At 42.2% G+C, this 17613-nt stretch overlaps 1 protein-coding gene across 4 annotated transcripts in view; it reads right to left on the reverse strand.

The window, feature by feature from the left end:
- Nucleotides 1–17613, reverse strand: part of ALDH7A1 (aldehyde dehydrogenase 7 family member A1) — a 42672-nt gene that overhangs the window by 19240 nt on the left and 5819 nt on the right. For 3 of the 4 annotated variants that reach the window (XM_036309024.1, XM_036309025.1, XM_036309023.1), the window contains exons 4-10: nucleotides 15660–15740; nucleotides 14937–15060; nucleotides 11219–11351; nucleotides 8868–8912; nucleotides 4238–4315; nucleotides 2208–2305; nucleotides 27–68 (exon numbers count right to left, since the gene is read on the reverse strand). In XM_036309024.1, coding sequence (XP_036164917.1) covers nucleotides 27–68; nucleotides 2208–2305; nucleotides 4238–4315; nucleotides 8868–8912; nucleotides 11219–11351; nucleotides 14937–15060; nucleotides 15660–15740 — 601 coding nt within the window. The remainder of the gene's footprint in view (nucleotides 1–26; nucleotides 69–2207; nucleotides 2306–4237; nucleotides 4316–8867; nucleotides 8913–11218; nucleotides 11352–14936; nucleotides 15061–15659; nucleotides 15741–17613) is intronic. The other variant, XM_036309026.1, reaches the window with a different exon arrangement.

Consider the following 17613-nt stretch of genomic DNA (forward strand, 5'->3'; position numbering starts at 1 on the left):
CAAACAAAAACAGGGAGCAGCCTTACCGATAATGGCATTATTTCCTCCAAGCTCTAACAAGCTTCTCCCTAAAAACATATAAACACACATTAATGCCTATTTTAGTATTTCATGCACACTGACAGATGGCCTCAAATCATAATCTACCCCAGTTATGTTTTAATTTATTTTCTGATTTAAAACATAGCATGAACATTGAATCAATGAAATATTTCCTGATTTTAATAATTATACTGTGGTTATATGACACAATGTACTTGTTGCTCAGGAAATACACTGAAATACTTAGTGGTAAAGGAACACAGGTTTTCAACTCTTTTCAAATGGTTCAAAATAACATGCAACCACAATATATGTGTGTGCATATGTGCGAGTGTGCATTTGTGTGTGTGTATGTGTGTGTGTGCTACTGGAGAAAGAGAAAATGATAACACAAATGGGGCAAAAATGTAAGCAATTGGTAATCTGGTTAAGGCTATATAGAAATTACTGTGTGTCTTACAATTTTTCTCTAAGTTTGACGTTATATCCAAAAAAAACCAGTTAGTGTTAATGGTGCAGCCACTATGGAAAACTATATGGCAATGTCCCAAGAAATTAAAGACAGTATTACCATATGAATGATCTAGCAATTTAACGGCTGGGTACAGGGCCAAAAGAAGTAAAAGCAGGGACTCAAACAGACATTTGTACCCCATGTTCACAGCAGCATTATTCACAACAGCTAAATGGTGGAAGCAACCCAAGTGTCCACTAAAGGATGACTGGCTAAAAATCCTATCTAATAAAAGGGTAATATGCAAATTAACCATCACTCCGTCACAAAGATGGTGGTTCCCATAGCCACAAGATGGTGGCGCCCAGTCCTCTCAGCCCTGCCAGAGTCCCCCAGTTCTGGGGGGGCGGCCACTGAGAGCAGGCAGCACGAGCGGCCTGGCAGAACGCTTGCTTTGTTGCCATGGCAACGAGGCAAGCATTCTACCCCGGCCTCGGAGGGCCTCTGGGCAGCGGGCACAGAGTAGCAGGGGTGTGGAGAGGGGGACATGCTTGCATCATTGCCCTGGTGACAAGGCAAGTGTTCTGTGGTCCAGAGGCCACAGAGAGCCTCTGGGCAGCAGGCACGGAGCGGCCAGGCCCCACAGAGAGCTACTGGTGCATGGGTTTGTGCACAGGGCTACTAGTGTGTATATATATAAAATGAAATAGTATTCAACCTTAAAAAGAATGAAAATTCTACAACATGGATGAACCTTAAAGACATTATGTTAAATGACTTGCGCCAGTCACAGAAGGACAAATATTGTGATTCTGGTTATATGAGCTTCCTAAAAGAGTCAAGTCCACAGAGACAGAAAGTAGAATAGTAGTTGCCAAGGGGTCGGGGGGAGGCAGAAATGGAGAGTTAGTTTTAATGGATACAGAGTGTCCATTGGGAAGACAAAAAAAAAAGTTCTGGAAATGGATATTGGTGATGGTTATACAACAATGTAAATATACTTAATGCCATAGAACTGCACACTTAAAAATAGTTAAAATGGTAAATTTTTATACATCTTATCACAATAAAAAGGTTTAACAATTATGTGCTCATTGTAGAAAATTATTTTTTAAAAGGAACAAAATGTATCAAGCAGGCAAAAAGCTATGGCCCATAGGTCACCATGAAATCTGTCCTTATACTTTGGTATAGTGCCTTCCAATCTTTTTCCTGTGCGTTTACATTTAGTTGAGATCAAACTATCTAATTAACTTTGCTTTATTTTCTGATTAATATCTCATTACTTCTCCTTAAATTATTAGCTGTTAAAAAAAAAACAAACAAAAAAAACAGCCCTAACCGGTTTGGCTCAGTGGGCAGAGCGTCAGCCTGTGGACTCAAGGGTCCCAGGTTTGATTCCGGTCAAGGGCATGTACCTTGGTTGCGGGCACATCCCCAGTAGGGGGCGTGCAGGAGGCGGCTGATCGATGTTTCTCTCTCATCGATGTTTCTAACTCTCTATCCCTCTCCCTTCCTCTCTGTAAAAAATCAATAAAATATATTTAAAAAAAATAAAATAAAATAACTGTACCCTTTCTTTTATTTGGACATTCAGATAAACATGGCTGGTATCTCCATGGAAAGGGTCAAGAAAAACAAAACAAAAAACTTTTCAATTTCACATCCATACCTCTGTGGGAATCAAAATCATTAGAAAGCCAACACTTACCAAACCTCTCCTGCACCATCAGGGCCACTTGTTTGCCCACCTGAGTGCTCCCGGTGAAGGACAGCAGGTTCACTCGCTCATCCTTGGCCATCGCTGTGCTGCAGAACAGACAGGTCACTCAGAGAAACCCAGCAATGGCACCACCTAGTGGTACCAGCCAGAAAACCCTGACATGGGCTCTTGGAAAGGCAGTCTAAGTTACAGGAGAGCAAGGGAAGGTCTTCATGAAAATGAACTATATTTTCACAAGTAGAACCATGTAATACAATGGGCTAACGCTAACCTCTTCTGAGCTCTCTATAAACAGAAATCAATTTGAGGACATTGCTAAGAATGATAGTCCTGCCCCAACTGGTTTGGCTCAGTGGATAGAGCGTCAGCCTGCGGACAAAAGGTCCCAGGTTCAATTCCGGTGAAGGGCATGTACCTTGGTTGTGGGCACATCCCCAGTAGGAGGTGTGCAGGAGACAGCTGATCGATGTTTCTCTCTCATCGATGTTTCTAACTCTCTATCCCTCTCCCTTCCTCTCTGTAAAAAACTAATAAAATATATATTAAAAAAAAAAAAGAATGATAGTCCTCTCTGTCCTAAATGGGTGACTGACAACGTGACCTTAGCATTTCCTTGATGAGATTCCCAGTTATTTTACAGACTCTTAAACTACTAATTCTTCAAGAATTAAAAAGCTAGACTGTAGGAAATATCCTAAGTATCCCTTGTGGAAGATGATTTATAAAGGCTATGCTAGGAGTTCCAGTTGCTTCTAAGGAACGTAGACCAGACACTTTAGATTTGCTCAGTTTGGTGCTTCAAAGGGCTTGGTGTGGGCCAACCAGGCAGTCACAGTATCAGTCCAATATAGAGCATGAACAGCTTGGTGAATGTAGCCATATAGAACTCCCCAGATTCAGCCCAGCAAACACAGGCACGGATATCCAAAGCAGCAGTTCCGTAATGCACACCTACACACTAATGCAATTCTTTGAGCTACTCTAAGGCCAAAGGCAAGGATACCCAGAAGATTCAGAACAAATTGGTCAAAGGATATTATACTCATGTTTAAAGACAATAATTCACTATGCATACTAGTATATTTCACTTATTTAATAAAAGGAGTACTTATTGCTCATTTTTGAGATAGCCCAGTAAGTTGAGTAGTGTGGAGGTAAAAATAGAGGGAGACTAACATTTGAACTACACCAATAAGACCCCTATGAAACCTCACCTAGTCAAAGTCTAAGCTGATAACAACAACCTCATTCATCATGCTTCTGAGCAATTATATAGTCAGTTCCAGCTTAAAAAGAGGCTGTGACATTATGCTAAGAGAATAAGCCAGACACACAAAGGCCTCATGTTGCATGATTTGATTTTATGAAATGTCTCAAGTCGGCAAATCCATGGAAACAGAAAGTAGTTTAGTCATTGCTAAGGGGAGGATAGGAAATGACTGCTAATAGTTACAGGGTTTCTTTTGCCCGCTCCCCCCCCCCCACCCCAAATGTTTTGGAATAAGGTAATGGTGATGGTTGTACAACACTGTGAATACTCTAAAAAACCTGAATAAATTTAAATAAAGAAGCTGTATTCACAAGGTTCCCCATTTTGGCTGGCTGAAGAACGCAGACCAATAGACTAGGTTCTTGGGCTGGGGGTTGGGGGGGTGGGGATGGGGGAGTGGCAGTGAGACACCAGACTCCAATTCCCCAGCTCTGCTCTATAAGCACGCACCTTTATAAATCAAGTGTCAGCAGGCCACGGACTGCACACCATTACAGCAGCTTGTTATTGTAGGAGATAAACACCTTATAATAGTAGCTCCGGGCAATTAAAAAGGCAATATCTTACTCATCCTCCAACAGAGGCTATGCACTAATAAAGGCAGAGCCCAGTGAGGTCCATAATGATAATGATTCCAAAAAGCCATGCTCACTCCAGCTGCACTGCGCTTAGTTCTTCTAGGACAGATGGTTCTAGTCGATTAGCCTGGGGTCCTTAACAGAAAGACATTCTGCACATATTGACTTACCCAATATCTGCTCCACCACAAGTCAAGGAACAAATCGCGCCAGGCAGCTTGTTGTCCTCCAGAACCTTGGCTATTATCCTAGAAAGGAAGAGCAATTACTGCTAAGGGAGCAATTTCATTCTGAGGGTTTTTAAAAACTCCATCCACCTAACTCTCTCATCCTCCCCTCAAACATCCAGGCCTGGATTTCTCTTCACATAACAGAAATGAGGTTTTCAAACACTTAAAAGTAGAACTCTTTTTTCCCTCCCTAAGGGAATCTTAAAAAGAATTTAAACAAACACACACACAGCCCAGCCAGTGTTGCTCAGTGGTTGAGAGGTGACCCATGCAACAGGAGGTCACTGGTTCAATTCCAGGTCAGGGCACTTGTCCAGGTTTTGGGCTTGATCCCCAGTAAGGGGCGTGCAGGAGGCAGCCGGTCAATGTTCTCTCATTTATGTTTCTATCGTTCTATCCCTCTCCCATTCTCTCTCTCTAAAAAAGCAATTAAAACATTTTTTTTTTTAAAAACCTGAAAAATAAATAAAAGGTATAAAGCATTGGTCAGGTAGCTCAAGTAATCATTGTTTTCAAGTATTTTCTGCCAAGCTATGGGGACATCTATGATTCAAGATGGTTAACTGAACACAGGGCATTTTTTGTTTTTGTTTTTTTGGTCTGTTGCTACAAATCCATTAAAATGATGGTAAAGGAATTTTAAAAAGAAATAAAACCTAGAAAGACAAAGAAGTGAAAGGGCATCCCCATCAGCAAATGAGAAGGTTCAACACATCGCTGCAAAGCAGAGCCAGTGTCCCCCAACCCTAGAGTAGGTCGTGAGGAGATACAGCTGAGGGAGCTGGCCCTGCCTACAAAACCCTGAAGTCCAGGACTACTGCAGGCTGCCTTCACAGCAAACCTTTCATAGTCAGGACATACCAGCACTTCCAGGTTAAAGCACTGCGAACAGCACAGCTTTTCCCGTCTCCCACAACTTACACTGTAATCGTTAAAATACCCACAGCTCAATGCCGATCCAATCTTACTTTGAATTATAAAAATGGCCTGAGTCATTCCGTTTTCTCTGAAACAGGGCTCTTCGTTTTGAGCTTCCTGAGGAGCATGGGCCTCAGTAGAGCCAACGTTCTTCTCATCAATCATCCCAACTGCTGGCCACTTTCTAACTGGTTTAGTTTAGATTTCAAAGAAGGTCCAAATCCTATACCCATTTCCGTAAAAGATTCCATTGCGAACGTAAGTAAATACTCCAATTGTCCCCCCAAAAGATGTCGTTTATAAACAAGAATCATATGATTTCACTCACATGTGTGATATAAAAGAATGAATAAAACAACAAACTTATAGACACAGACAACAGAAGGGTGGGTACCAGAGCGGGAGAGGGGAGGGGAGAATGAAGAGATAAAGAGGGGGTCAAATTTATGGTGAAAGGAGACTAGATTTTGGGTGGTGAACACACAATGCAATATACAGATGACGTATTATAGAATTGTGCACTTGAAACTTATATAATGTTATTAAACAATGTCACCCCAATAAACTTAATAAAAAATATTATTTACAGTGATTTTCTTTTTTCCATCCAACAAGGATCACACACTACAGCTGTCATGTCTGAGACGAGGTGTCCAATTGTACAATTCTTTCCACGGACTTAGGGTGTACATCCTGTCTGCACAAGGAAACTGGCTGTCCTTGAAGGGGAATGATTTTGCTTTGTGCCCATGGCTACAGGTTAACAAAATCCTTTCCCCCTAATGCATGAGAATCTAACCTTAGGTTAACTGTCTAGTTTTGTCACCCAGGTTCCCTGATAAATGTCAGAGTGTCAACCACTCTACCTACACAGACAACATGGCTTACGGTAAAAATGACCCCTGTCTGGCCAACTGCGTCTGGACTACAATAACCTTCTGAGAACGATAAATAGGGACCTCATACTTTTTGGCCTTCCCTGAGTGCAGTGACTCTTGTAACTGTACGTCCCTTATGGGCAGCTGAAAGCTCTGTCAATAGAATTGGTACAAGGTAGTCTGGCTCCTATAGGGCATTAGGGTATAAGTCAGGGCAACCCCCACTTCTGTCCATCTAGTTCTCATCTCCTTACCCCTGTGCAAACTGCTACAAAGACGCCAAACGAAGAGAAGTACCTAATGCTATCCTCCTGGCAAATCCTTCTAAATAGGGGTATGATCTGTGGCCTATGTTCATCTTATGAATCTGAATGTTTAAGTGAATTTAAGATCTATTAGATATGGCAGCACCTTGCTGAATTTAGCATCACCTTACTCATTGTCTTCCATTGCAAAATAAGATATTCTCAATTACTTAAAAAATCAGCTGTGTTCCTATGTGAGCATTTCCAACCCTTCGAAATGTTTAAAGCATATAGTAATTATAAAGCAGCTCAAAGCAACAACTTAGAACATTTAAAACTAACATCAAAACTGACAGTATTTTGCCCTGACCCATCTGGCTCAGTGGATAGAGCGTCGGCCTGCAGACTGAAGGGTCCCAGGTTCGATTCCAGTCAAGGGCATGTACCTTGGTTGCGGGCACATCCCCATGGGGGGTGTGCCGGAGGCAGCTGATCGATGTTTCTCTCTCATCGCTATTTCTAACTCTCTATCCCTCTCCCTTCCTCTCTGTAAAATGTCAATAAAATATATATTTTTTAAAAAACTGACAGTATTTTAAAAACAAAACAAAACAACCCGACAGTATTTTAAACCAGTTGCTTAAATTGGCAAGCCAGTTCTAAGTTTTCAATTTTGAAAAAAATTGCCTGGGGAATCTCATCATTTTTGTGTTTTGTATATCAGAGTAATAAGTAATATTTCATTCAAACACCCCTACCTTGAAGGATATATTTTGCTCAATATCACACATTCCTTTCAAGTAAATACTATTGTCTCTTTTTTTTTTAATTCTTTTTTTTATTATTTTCTCTTTTTCAGCTCACTTTTCAATTCCTAAACCAGTATCCCATAAATCAGTGGTTCTCAATCTTCCTAATGCCACGACCCTTTAATACAGTTCCTCATGTTGTGGTGACCCCCAATTTCATTGTTACAAATTGAACATAATTAAAGCATAGTGATTAATCACAAAAACAATATGTAATTATATATGTGTTTTCTGATGGTCTTGGGTGACCCCTGTGAAAGGGTCGTTTGACCCCCAAAGGGATCACAACCCACAGGTTGAGAACCACTGCCATAAATGATCTTCTAATATTGAGGACCCTCTTATATATAGACTCCACCACAAGCTCTCTACAACCATTCTTAAATTAGAGAATGCAAACCATGAGCATGATACCATTGCAATTATCCTACTTATTAATAACAGGAAAGGAGTAAAGGGAAGGCCAAATATTATAGGCATATCACTGGGCAGCTTCACCAGGAAGCTACAGCTTTACACTCCCCATGGAGACACCAGTCTATTCCCTGCAGATGACTGGGGGAAAAGACGGGACAGAGAGGAAATAGATGCATGCCCAGTAAAGTTGGGGTGATGAACTGGGGACAACGTCGGAGGGTACCTGACTGTCAGTCACACCTGGGAACAGGTTAATGGCCAGAATGGGCATGGCCACTGCAAGCACACAAAGATTTGAGATATTTAATTCCCTAAACAAAGGAGTTCACTCTCCTGGTTGATTCCTGCTTCCTGGGCTCTCACTCCTGCTTCTTGGCATTCTCCCGTGGCCCACCGCCATGTGGACCCCCACACACAATGGACTAACAAACTAAACTAGCCTGATGCTGACTGGGCCCGGCTGCAACATGGAAGAGAAATTCTGACACTGGCTTTGCTTCTAGTTCTACTGAAACCTCAGTTACACTTCTATAACTGGACTAAGGGAAAAGGGGCTTTGGAAAGCCCATGATAAAATTCCATGCAAATAAAAATCACTCATCATCCCGTGCAAACCTCAGAAAATTCGTTTTCTCGAGATATCATAAGGACTCCACTCCCAGCACTCAGTGGGGAAGGGGATACCCCAATTTCCCCAACAAAATCAACCAAGCATAAAGGATGCTTCCTCACTCACATGGAAAGGTATGCTCTTGTATACGATCTCTGGATTCCAGAGTGACAAATTATTAACATTGATTTTATGACACAATCAGTTGTGAAGTTTTCAAATATGAGTAAATAAAACAATTTTTAGTCAAAAGAGAAAATACATTTTACATAGTGTGAGAAGAATCCCTGGAATAATACTTCTTTCTGCTTTGCTAACAGTCTATTAAACAAAAGCAATAAAAGAATTAGCTGGGTAGGAAACAAAACCACTAACATGTTGAATAGTTTAAAAATAGAGCCCCAAAACTGCAAGAAAATTTCCTCTGTGCTGGAGTTGCTTCTCTTTTGCAAGTGACAATAATGTTCATAAGAGTTCGATTTCAACACTTAAATCTGTATCGGCCACGTTTCTACCAAGTTAAAGGGTGTGGCTCTGAGAGAGCTCTGTAAGCTGCAAAACAACATAAAGTGTTATTACAGTCAAATCCCACCTGAAATATGAGACTGTTAAATCACATTAAAATTCAGTGCCTGTCAGTCACCCTTTTGAGATTTCTCCACACCCAGGAAAAAGAAAGCCACACATACTCACTTTGTGACAGCCACACTAATGAGGGAAGTTGTTGGAGCTCCTTTCCTTTACAGGGTAAAAAAAAAAAAAAAGGCCATTTAATTTGGTGGAAATCATAAAGACCTTTTATTATCAAGCAGAAGCAAGTCTTTTTAGACAACTGAGCCTTTTTCATAACTGAAATAGGAACCTGTCCTTCAGCGTGGTGTTTCTGGGACCTAGCAGACTACAAAACTTTCATAAATATAAAAATGACAAAAAGCAATTTTTAACCTGCTTGCTGCACTGCTCATAGGAACTGTTGCATTAATATCTGCCAATCATGGGAACTGAGTGAAGCGGAAATCAACATGATTTATGTTGGAAGGCTTGTGAGCTGCCAGAAAGCACAGGTCCCTTTGGCAACACGGTGCCAAATGATTAATCCTCCCACCTAAGCATTGCTTTGTAGACAGTCTTTGAGTACAGTCAACTGACTACATTTAGATCAGCCTATAACTAGCGGTAAGATGCAAAACAGGCAAGGACAAATCTAGTTCTTCCACTGAACAGGAAAGCTGAAATCAGTGTTTTGTCATCTATAAGATGCTGACATTTTCTCACTTCACTTGTACTATCAAATAGTTCATAAAATGTAAAATTTAATGCATCAATGGGAACAGTGGCCAAGGGCTTCAGAATAACTTAGAAATTCACTATCAAATTCTTATTGAAGAAAAGAGAGTCAAACTTTAAAAAGAATGTTGTGACTTATCGAAAGTTCCTTTTTTTTCCTCCTAGTTATTTATTTAGTTTTCTGTTTGGGGAATATAGCACAATAAAGATTATTTAACTGGTCTTTGTTTCTGGCATAGAGCTTTCAAATACCTTGGGCCACTGAGCAGTGTGTTAGAGCACCAGCCCTCGGACCAAAGAGTCCCGGGTTTGATTCCCAGTCAAGGGCCACACCTGGGTTGCAGGTTCCAAGATGCAAGTTCCATCCTGGCCCTGGTCAGGACACAGTGTGGGAGGCAACCAAGCGGTGTCTCTCTCGTATTGATGCTTCTCTCTCCCTCCCTCCCTTCCACTCTCTTTAAAAATCAAAGGAAAAAATAGCCTCAGGTGAAGATTACCAAAACAAACCCACCTTGGGATTCTGAGTGACAAAAGTGTGTTTGTTATGCTAACAAGGTGACTTGTGTCTACTAGATAGCTTCAAGATGGGGGCTGGTTGCTGGTCACCAGAAAGACCAACCACAGGAAAGAGAAATCAAGATTGAGTTCAATCACGTCCAATGATTCCATCAATAAAAGCTCACCAAAGCTCAGTGGAGACTCCTGATTGGGAGGGTGCCATACCACCTGGGTGAGGGCCTGGAGGCTCTGCGTCTGGGACACTGTCTGGGACACTTCTAGACCTTTCCCTATGTGTATCCTTTATAAAAAAGCTGCCCTAACTGGTTTGGTCAGTGGATAGAGCCTCGGCCTGCAGACTGAAGGGCCCCTGGTTCGATTCCGGTCAAGGGCATGTACCTTGTTTTTGGGCACATCCCTGGTCGGGGGTGTGCAGGAGGCAGCTGATCGATGTTTCTCTCTCATCGATGTTTCTGGGTCTCTATCCCTCTCCCTTCCTCTCTGTAAAAAATCAATTTAAAAAAAAGAAGCTATAATCATTGAGTACTGCAGTTTCTTGTGCCCCCTGGGTCATTCTAATGAATTATTGAAGCTGAGAGTTCATGGGAACCCCCAAATTTACAGATGGCTGGTCAGAACTGCAGATGTCCTGGGGACCTGGGGTACTTGCAGCTTGCATCTGAAGTGGAGCCAGTCTTGTGGAAGTCTGAGCCCTTATACATGAGGGCCCTGACACTAAACACAGGAAGTCAGTGTCAGAATTTAATTACAGTACCCTCCTTGAGATGGAAACAACTGGACGGACAACGCTATGCCAAAAAAAGTAGTCAGTCAAAAACAAAATTTCACCAATGGTAAAATACATAATAATTCAAAGTCGGCATTTCACAACTAGCCAATATGACTTAATATGTTAACAGAAAGAGTAAAACCCTAGCCCATGTGCCTCCGTTGGTTGGGGATCATCCCATGCACCAAAAGGTTGCTGGTTCAACTCCTTCAGGGTACAAGAACAGGTTGCAGGCTCAATCTCCACTAGGGGGCATGCAGGAGGCACGCAATGGATGTTTTGCTCACACCGATGTTTCTCTCTCCCTCTCCCTACCTTTCTCTCTAAAAATCAATAAAAATCTCAACAACAAAAAAAGAAAGATTAGAGTAGTAGAACAGATTTCAATACATTTAAAATACTTTTGCTAGTTCCTAACAATGGCTACTTTTATCATCTATCACTGGAAAAGAAAGTGAGCAGGTCTTACCATAGGCACACATTCCCACAGATCATTGCGATGGCGTTGTTCCAGCCATACACCGCCACAGGGAAGTTGAACGCAGTGATGATTCCAACCAGGCCTACAGGATTCCACTGCTCAATGAGTGCATGGCCAGGTCCTGAGGACAGGGGGAGGTGAGAGGCATGCTGAAGCGTGTTCCTTTAATGCATGTCAAGTTAATCAGCCTGCTAGCTTTCATTTTCAGAACAAAGGCGCACAGGACCCAGTGGGGATGCCAGATGCCCTGTCGTGGATCACTTTGCATAGCTGCGGGACACTGGTTCGTTAATTAACACACTACAGAAGCTGTTATGACACCAACCTTAATGACAGACACAATGTCTCTGATCCTTATAGGAACTCTGGTCATTTTCATCAAGGGCAACCGAAGCAGTGAAGCAAGGAGTGATGGCTCACAAACCCGGGTCAAAACCAGACCAACCAGAAAGGCAGAGCTCCCAGCCAGCATCTTTCTGGCCACGGTCACACAGCTAGCTAGGCACAGGGAAGCCGCCATTGCTGCACCCACAGACCCCCTTTGGTCTAGGCATCCTAAACTCCCTTCAGATGATGTGCTGGCTCTGTCTCCTTCTGGCAGGACCTGCCTCCTCCACCTCTGCCCTCCCCTCCTCTTCCTCCTCCCCAGGGAGGCCAGTGCAGCTTAAAACCCTTTGGTGTCTGGGTCACTACCGTAGCTGCCCATCTGAAGTGCATCTCCCTCAGGAACACTCTCTTCCCACTTCCGCTCCACCACCCCAGTCCCCCTCATACTGTGCCTCCAGCTGTGCTAAAGCCATACAGTTCCCCAAATAGGACACATTCTCCCATCCCAAGCTTTCATTTTTTTATTATTATTTTGTTGTTGTTAATCCTCACTCGAGGATATTTTTCCATTGATTTTTAGGGAGAGTGGAAGAGAGAGGGAAAGACAGAGAGAAACATTAATGTGAGAGAAGCACATTGATTGGTTGCCTCCTGCACGTGCCCCACCTAGGGCCGGGGCCAGGGAAGAGCCTGCAACCAAGATACAGTGCCCTTGACCAGAATCGAACCAGAGACCCTCTGGTCTGCAGGCCCAGGCCAATGCTCTATCCACTGAGCCAAACCGGCTAGGACACTAAGCTTTCACTTATTTAAAATGCCTATTTTAAATGTCTGCCTCGCTGCCCTGAAATCTAAACTTCAATTGCTTTTCTGGGAGGCCCTGGATTTACTTTCTCTGGCTAGCTTAGGGACTCATTATCCTACTCTCCACCCATCACAGTACTTACCATGTTCTATTATACCAGGGGTGGGCAAACTTTTTGACTCAAGGGCCACAATGGGTTCTTAAACTGGACCGGAGGGTCGGAACAAAAGCATGGATGGAGTGTTTGTGTGAACTAATATAAATTCAAAGTAAACATCATTACATAAAAGGGTACGGTCTTTTTTTTTTTAGTTTTATTCATTTCAAACGGGCCGGATCCGGCCCGCAGGCCATAGTTTGCCCACGGCTGTATTATACTTATCTCCCACTTGCCTCTCCTCTTAAATGTAAGGAATCTATAGGCTTATAAATTCCTTGAGGACAAGGACTATGCCTTATTTAGATCAAGTGTCACCTATTAGATCATCTAGCAACTGGTAGACATGCAATAAACATTAATTGCATTAATGAGGTCAAAGTTACCCCAAGACCATGCATAGATTAATATTATGTTCTTTAAAATATATATATTTTCTGCCCTAACTGGTTTGGCTCAGTGGATAGAGCGTCAGCCTGTGGACTGAAGGGTCCCAGATTTGATTCCAGTCAAGGGCATGTACCTTGGTTGTGGGCTAATCCCAAGTAGAAGGTGTGCAGGAGGCAGCTGATCAATGTTCTCTCTCATCGATGTTTCTAACTCTCTATCCCTCTCCCTTCCTCTCTGTAAAAAAATCAATAAAATATATTTAAAATATATATATTTTTTTTTCTTTTCAGGTCATAAATGTATCATAATTACCATACATGGAAATTTTGAAAACTAGAAAGATGACTATAACCACTGTCACCACTCTGGCAGACTTCCAGCCCTTTTATCTTCAATGCAGCCACACAGAATCATGTTTGCTCTATCAAAGCTGCAAGAATGACAAATCACATAAGCCCTTATGCTCATCACGGAAACCTCCCAGAGTATAAGGCTGGTCCTTGCAACACAGTGTGACAGCAGAAGCCAGAGAACATCCACCGCTTGGGAACTGGTTAAACAAATTACATATAGGATCTTTACAACAAGCACACAGCCATAAAAAAAGGTGAAGGAAGCCGCTTAATGGCAGAATATGAAACAATGTCCAAGACCCATTAAGTAGAAAAAAATAGAGAATGGAATGTATAGTTTGCTAATGTCTGTGTTTCCAAAACACACATATTTGCCTATAAGTGAATAAAAGCTCTAAAAAGATATACAAGAAACCAGAAACTACTTCCATGGGGATACTATGGAGTACCCAGGGGAAATACTTTTCATCCTTTACTCCTTAATTTCTTCTTAATTTTGTGATATGAGTATATCATCTCTTCAAAAAATAATATAAAAATCATTTTAAAATAAGTAAATACAACCTTCCCATAAAAGTGTGGGGTTGGAGGCAGGCAATCTTCATAAACAGGATTTTTTTTTACCTGCTAACAGACTGCCAACATGAGCTCAACCTTTGCCTTATGGCATTTACAGGTCATTTTTAATGTTTCCTATTGATACCACAATGAACATCTTTGCACATAAGCCTTTGTCACATCCAAATTATTTACTCAAATCAGATTCTTGAAACTGGTATTAAATGTAAGGCTCTTTGGATTATTTCTAAATTGTTTTCCAGATGGATGGGCAATTCATGTTACCACGAGTCCCCATAAGAGTGTCTGCCAACCCACGGACTTGCCAACACTGAGTTTTATCTTAAAAAAAAAAAAAAAAAAAATAGCCCTAGCCGGTTTGGGTCAGTGGACAGAATGTTGGCCTGAGGACTGAAGGGTCCCAGGTTCGATTCTGGTCAAGGGCATGATGGGGTTGCAGAGTTGTACATGTATGGGTTGCAGGCTCGATCCCCAGTAGGAGTCATGCAGGAGGCAGCCAATCAATGATTTTCTCTCATCAGTGATGTTTCTATCTCTCTGTTTCCTTCTCACTTCCCCTCTGAAATCAATAAAAAAAATATATATTAAAATTAATTAATTAATTAATTTCATTAAATAGCCCGGCTGGCGTGGCTTGATGGTTGAGCATCGATCTATGAACCACAAGTCACAGTTCAATTCCTGGTCAGGGAACATGCCTCGATTGTAGGCTCAGTCCCCAGTGGGGGGTGTGCAGGAGGCAGCCAATCAATGATTCCCTCTCATCATTGATGTGTCTCTCTCTCTCTCTCTCTCTCTCTTTCTCTCTCTCTCTCTCTCTCTCCCTTCCTCTCTGAAATCAATAAAAATATATTTAAAAAATAAATAAATGAAAATAAATTTTTCTGTAATACTCTTAATAATAAAATAAATTTTCCAAGTGTCTTACTCTGATGTTTCCATCTGTTTCAATTTACATTTCTGACTATAAAAAGACATTTTCATTCATTTATATGCCACTTACAAGTCCTCTTTTGCAAACTGATCACAGCCAAGGCATTTTTGGAGCTCTCTGTAACAGAACACGGAACTCTTAGCCTATTCTTCACTGCTTACTCTCAGAAGGCAGGATGGGTCCCCCGATCATCCGTGATAGGCCAACGGCATAGTCACATATATCCACGTACTCCTGAACTTCTCCCACACCTTCCACTAAGATCTTCCCCATCTCCAAAGACACCTAAAAATGCAAAAAGCCAAGCTACATTTCCCAGCAGAATTCATGTTTTAAACATTAAAATGATCATAGGGGGAGATGCAAAACATATTTTGTGTCTCCTTTGTGAAGGCAATAAACTTTAGAAAATCTGTTCTTATTTTTCTGAAGAATTTTAAAACTCAAGAATAGTCTTCACTTTTTCCTGTCTTGTTCATCTTTCCTGTAGAGAAAAGACTCTTGAAATGTATACATTGCTTTTCATAAAAATCACAATCTTAGAAAAACCAAAAAAGAAAAAAAAATCACAATCTTGCCCTGGCCACTGTGGCTCAGTTGGCTGGGCATCATCCTGGGCATCGGAAGGTTGCCAGGTCAATTCACGGGCAGGGCACATGCCTGGGTTGTGGGCTCAATCCTGGTGGGGGTGTGCAGGAGGCAGCCAAATGTTTTGCTCTCACATTGATGTTTCTCTCTCTCAAATCAATAAAAACATATCCTCGGGTGAGGATAAAAAAAAGAAAACAAAAAAACCTTAAAATAAAATCAATCTTACATAGAGAAATGTATGATAGTCTTATTTATCTTCAAAGGATTATATTTTTACTACAGAAATACTTTACCAAGCTTCCTAGTACTTGAATCTTCTCCCGCAAGGCATCACCAATCTGTCTCACTACTTCTCCTCGCTTTGGAGCAGGAATCTAAGAAAAAAATGGAATTTTAGTGTCTGATTCAAAGTATAAATTCTAAGTCCCAGCCAGGTAGTTCAGTGGTCAAGGGGTCATGCCAATATGCCAAGGTTGTGGGTTTGATCCCCAGTCAGGAAATATTACTGTGGGCTTAATCCACAGTATGGGGCATGCAGGAGGCAGTCAACCAATGTTCCTCTCTCTCTCTCTCTCTCTCTCTCTCTCTCTCTCTCTCTCCCTAAAATCAATAAATACGTATTTTAAAATATATAAAAAGAAAGTAGAATGCAAAGGCGAAAAGATAAGAAAAAATATGGTGGTTTTGGAAAATTGTAAGGAGTTCAAAGAGGCAGAAGAGAAATGCAGGGGCCACACGGCAAAGGGCCACGTATAGGATTCAAAAACAGTGAGGCAATTACCAGAGGGCTTTAAATAGTGGTGGGGAAAGGAGGGCGGTGGATCACAGTACATTTTAAAATATCACTCTAATTGTAATATAGAAAATGGATCAGAGGGAAACAAGGATCGGATAGGAAGACCATTAGGCCAGACCAGAGGTGGTGGCTGCCTGGACTACAAAAATGGCAGCAGAGAGAAATGTAATTTAAGATGTTCAAGACTTGAGGTTGGCCAGTGTGACTCAGTGGTTGAGCACTAACCCATGTACTAGAAGGTCACCGGTTGATTCCTGATCAGGGCACATGCCCAGGTTGCCAGCTCAATCCCCAGCGGGGGGCGTGCAGGAGGCAGCCAATGGATGTTTCTCTCTTATCAATGTTTCCATCTTTCTCTCCCTCTCCTTTCTTCTCGCTGAAATCAATAAAAACACATTTTTTAAAAAAGATGTTCAAGACTTGATAATTTAAAATTGATTCTCAACCCTGACTATTCATAGGAAGGGAGAGAAAGAGAAACATTGATGTGAGTGCAAAACATCCATCAGCTACCTACTTACTGCACATTCCCTATCCCCACCAGGGATGGAGCCCACTGGGAATCGAACTGGCAACCTCTTGGTGTACACACGACACACAACCAACTCACCCACGCTGGTCATAGCTAGATCCCAGTTTAGGCCACTCAAATCTGACATCTTTGTTGTTGTTGTTATTATTCCTCACCCAAGGATATTTTTTCCATTGATTTTTTTAGAGAGAGTAGGAGGGAGGAGAGGGAGGGGGAGAGAGAGAAACATCAATGTGAGAGACAGGCATCAATTGGTTGCCTCCCGCATGTGCCCTGACCTGGGCTGGGGATCAAACCTGCAATCCAAGGAAGTGCCCTTGACCGGGAATTGAACCCACAACACTATAACCACAGACATGCCAGCCAGGGCTGGCATTCCCCCCCCCCAGCTCCCCAGATGATTTGCACAAAAAGCAAGAGTTGGGAACCTCAGGATTAGGTTTGGGAAAGTGAAGGCGGGGGGGGGGGGGGGGGGTTGTGGGAGAAAGCCACATCTCCAGTTCTCCAGTGGGAGTTTGATCAGGCCTTGCCTAACCGGGCATCAATACTCTCAGACCCTCCTGAGGTGGCAGCAAGACTCCTCGTCCACTTCACCCATGAAGTCACATTAAGAATTAGGAGGGAAGTATTAGCTGAGCCTTTGAGGAATTACTACAATGACACCCATGATAAAGACTGCCAGGTATCTGGTACTCCTTCATTCCGCTAAAGATGGCCGTTAACAGTTCCTGCCCTGAAGGGAGGGAAGAGGCTCTGGCTTATCCTCACCGGAGATGGAGAGGACACACGAGGGCGCAGAGGGGCAGAAACAGGCGAGCTGAACCCGGCTCATGAAAGAAAGCAGCGTCTGGAACCAGCCAGGTTCTCTGCGGCAAGTTCCAGTTCAGAGGAAGAAATCAGTTCTTACAACTAGTCTTCC

The sequence above is a fragment of the Myotis myotis genome, unplaced genomic scaffold (assembly GCF_014108235.1).
Source record: "Myotis myotis isolate mMyoMyo1 unplaced genomic scaffold, mMyoMyo1.p scaffold_m19_p_5, whole genome shotgun sequence".
Taxonomy (NCBI): Eukaryota; Metazoa; Chordata; class Mammalia; order Chiroptera; family Vespertilionidae; genus Myotis; species Myotis myotis.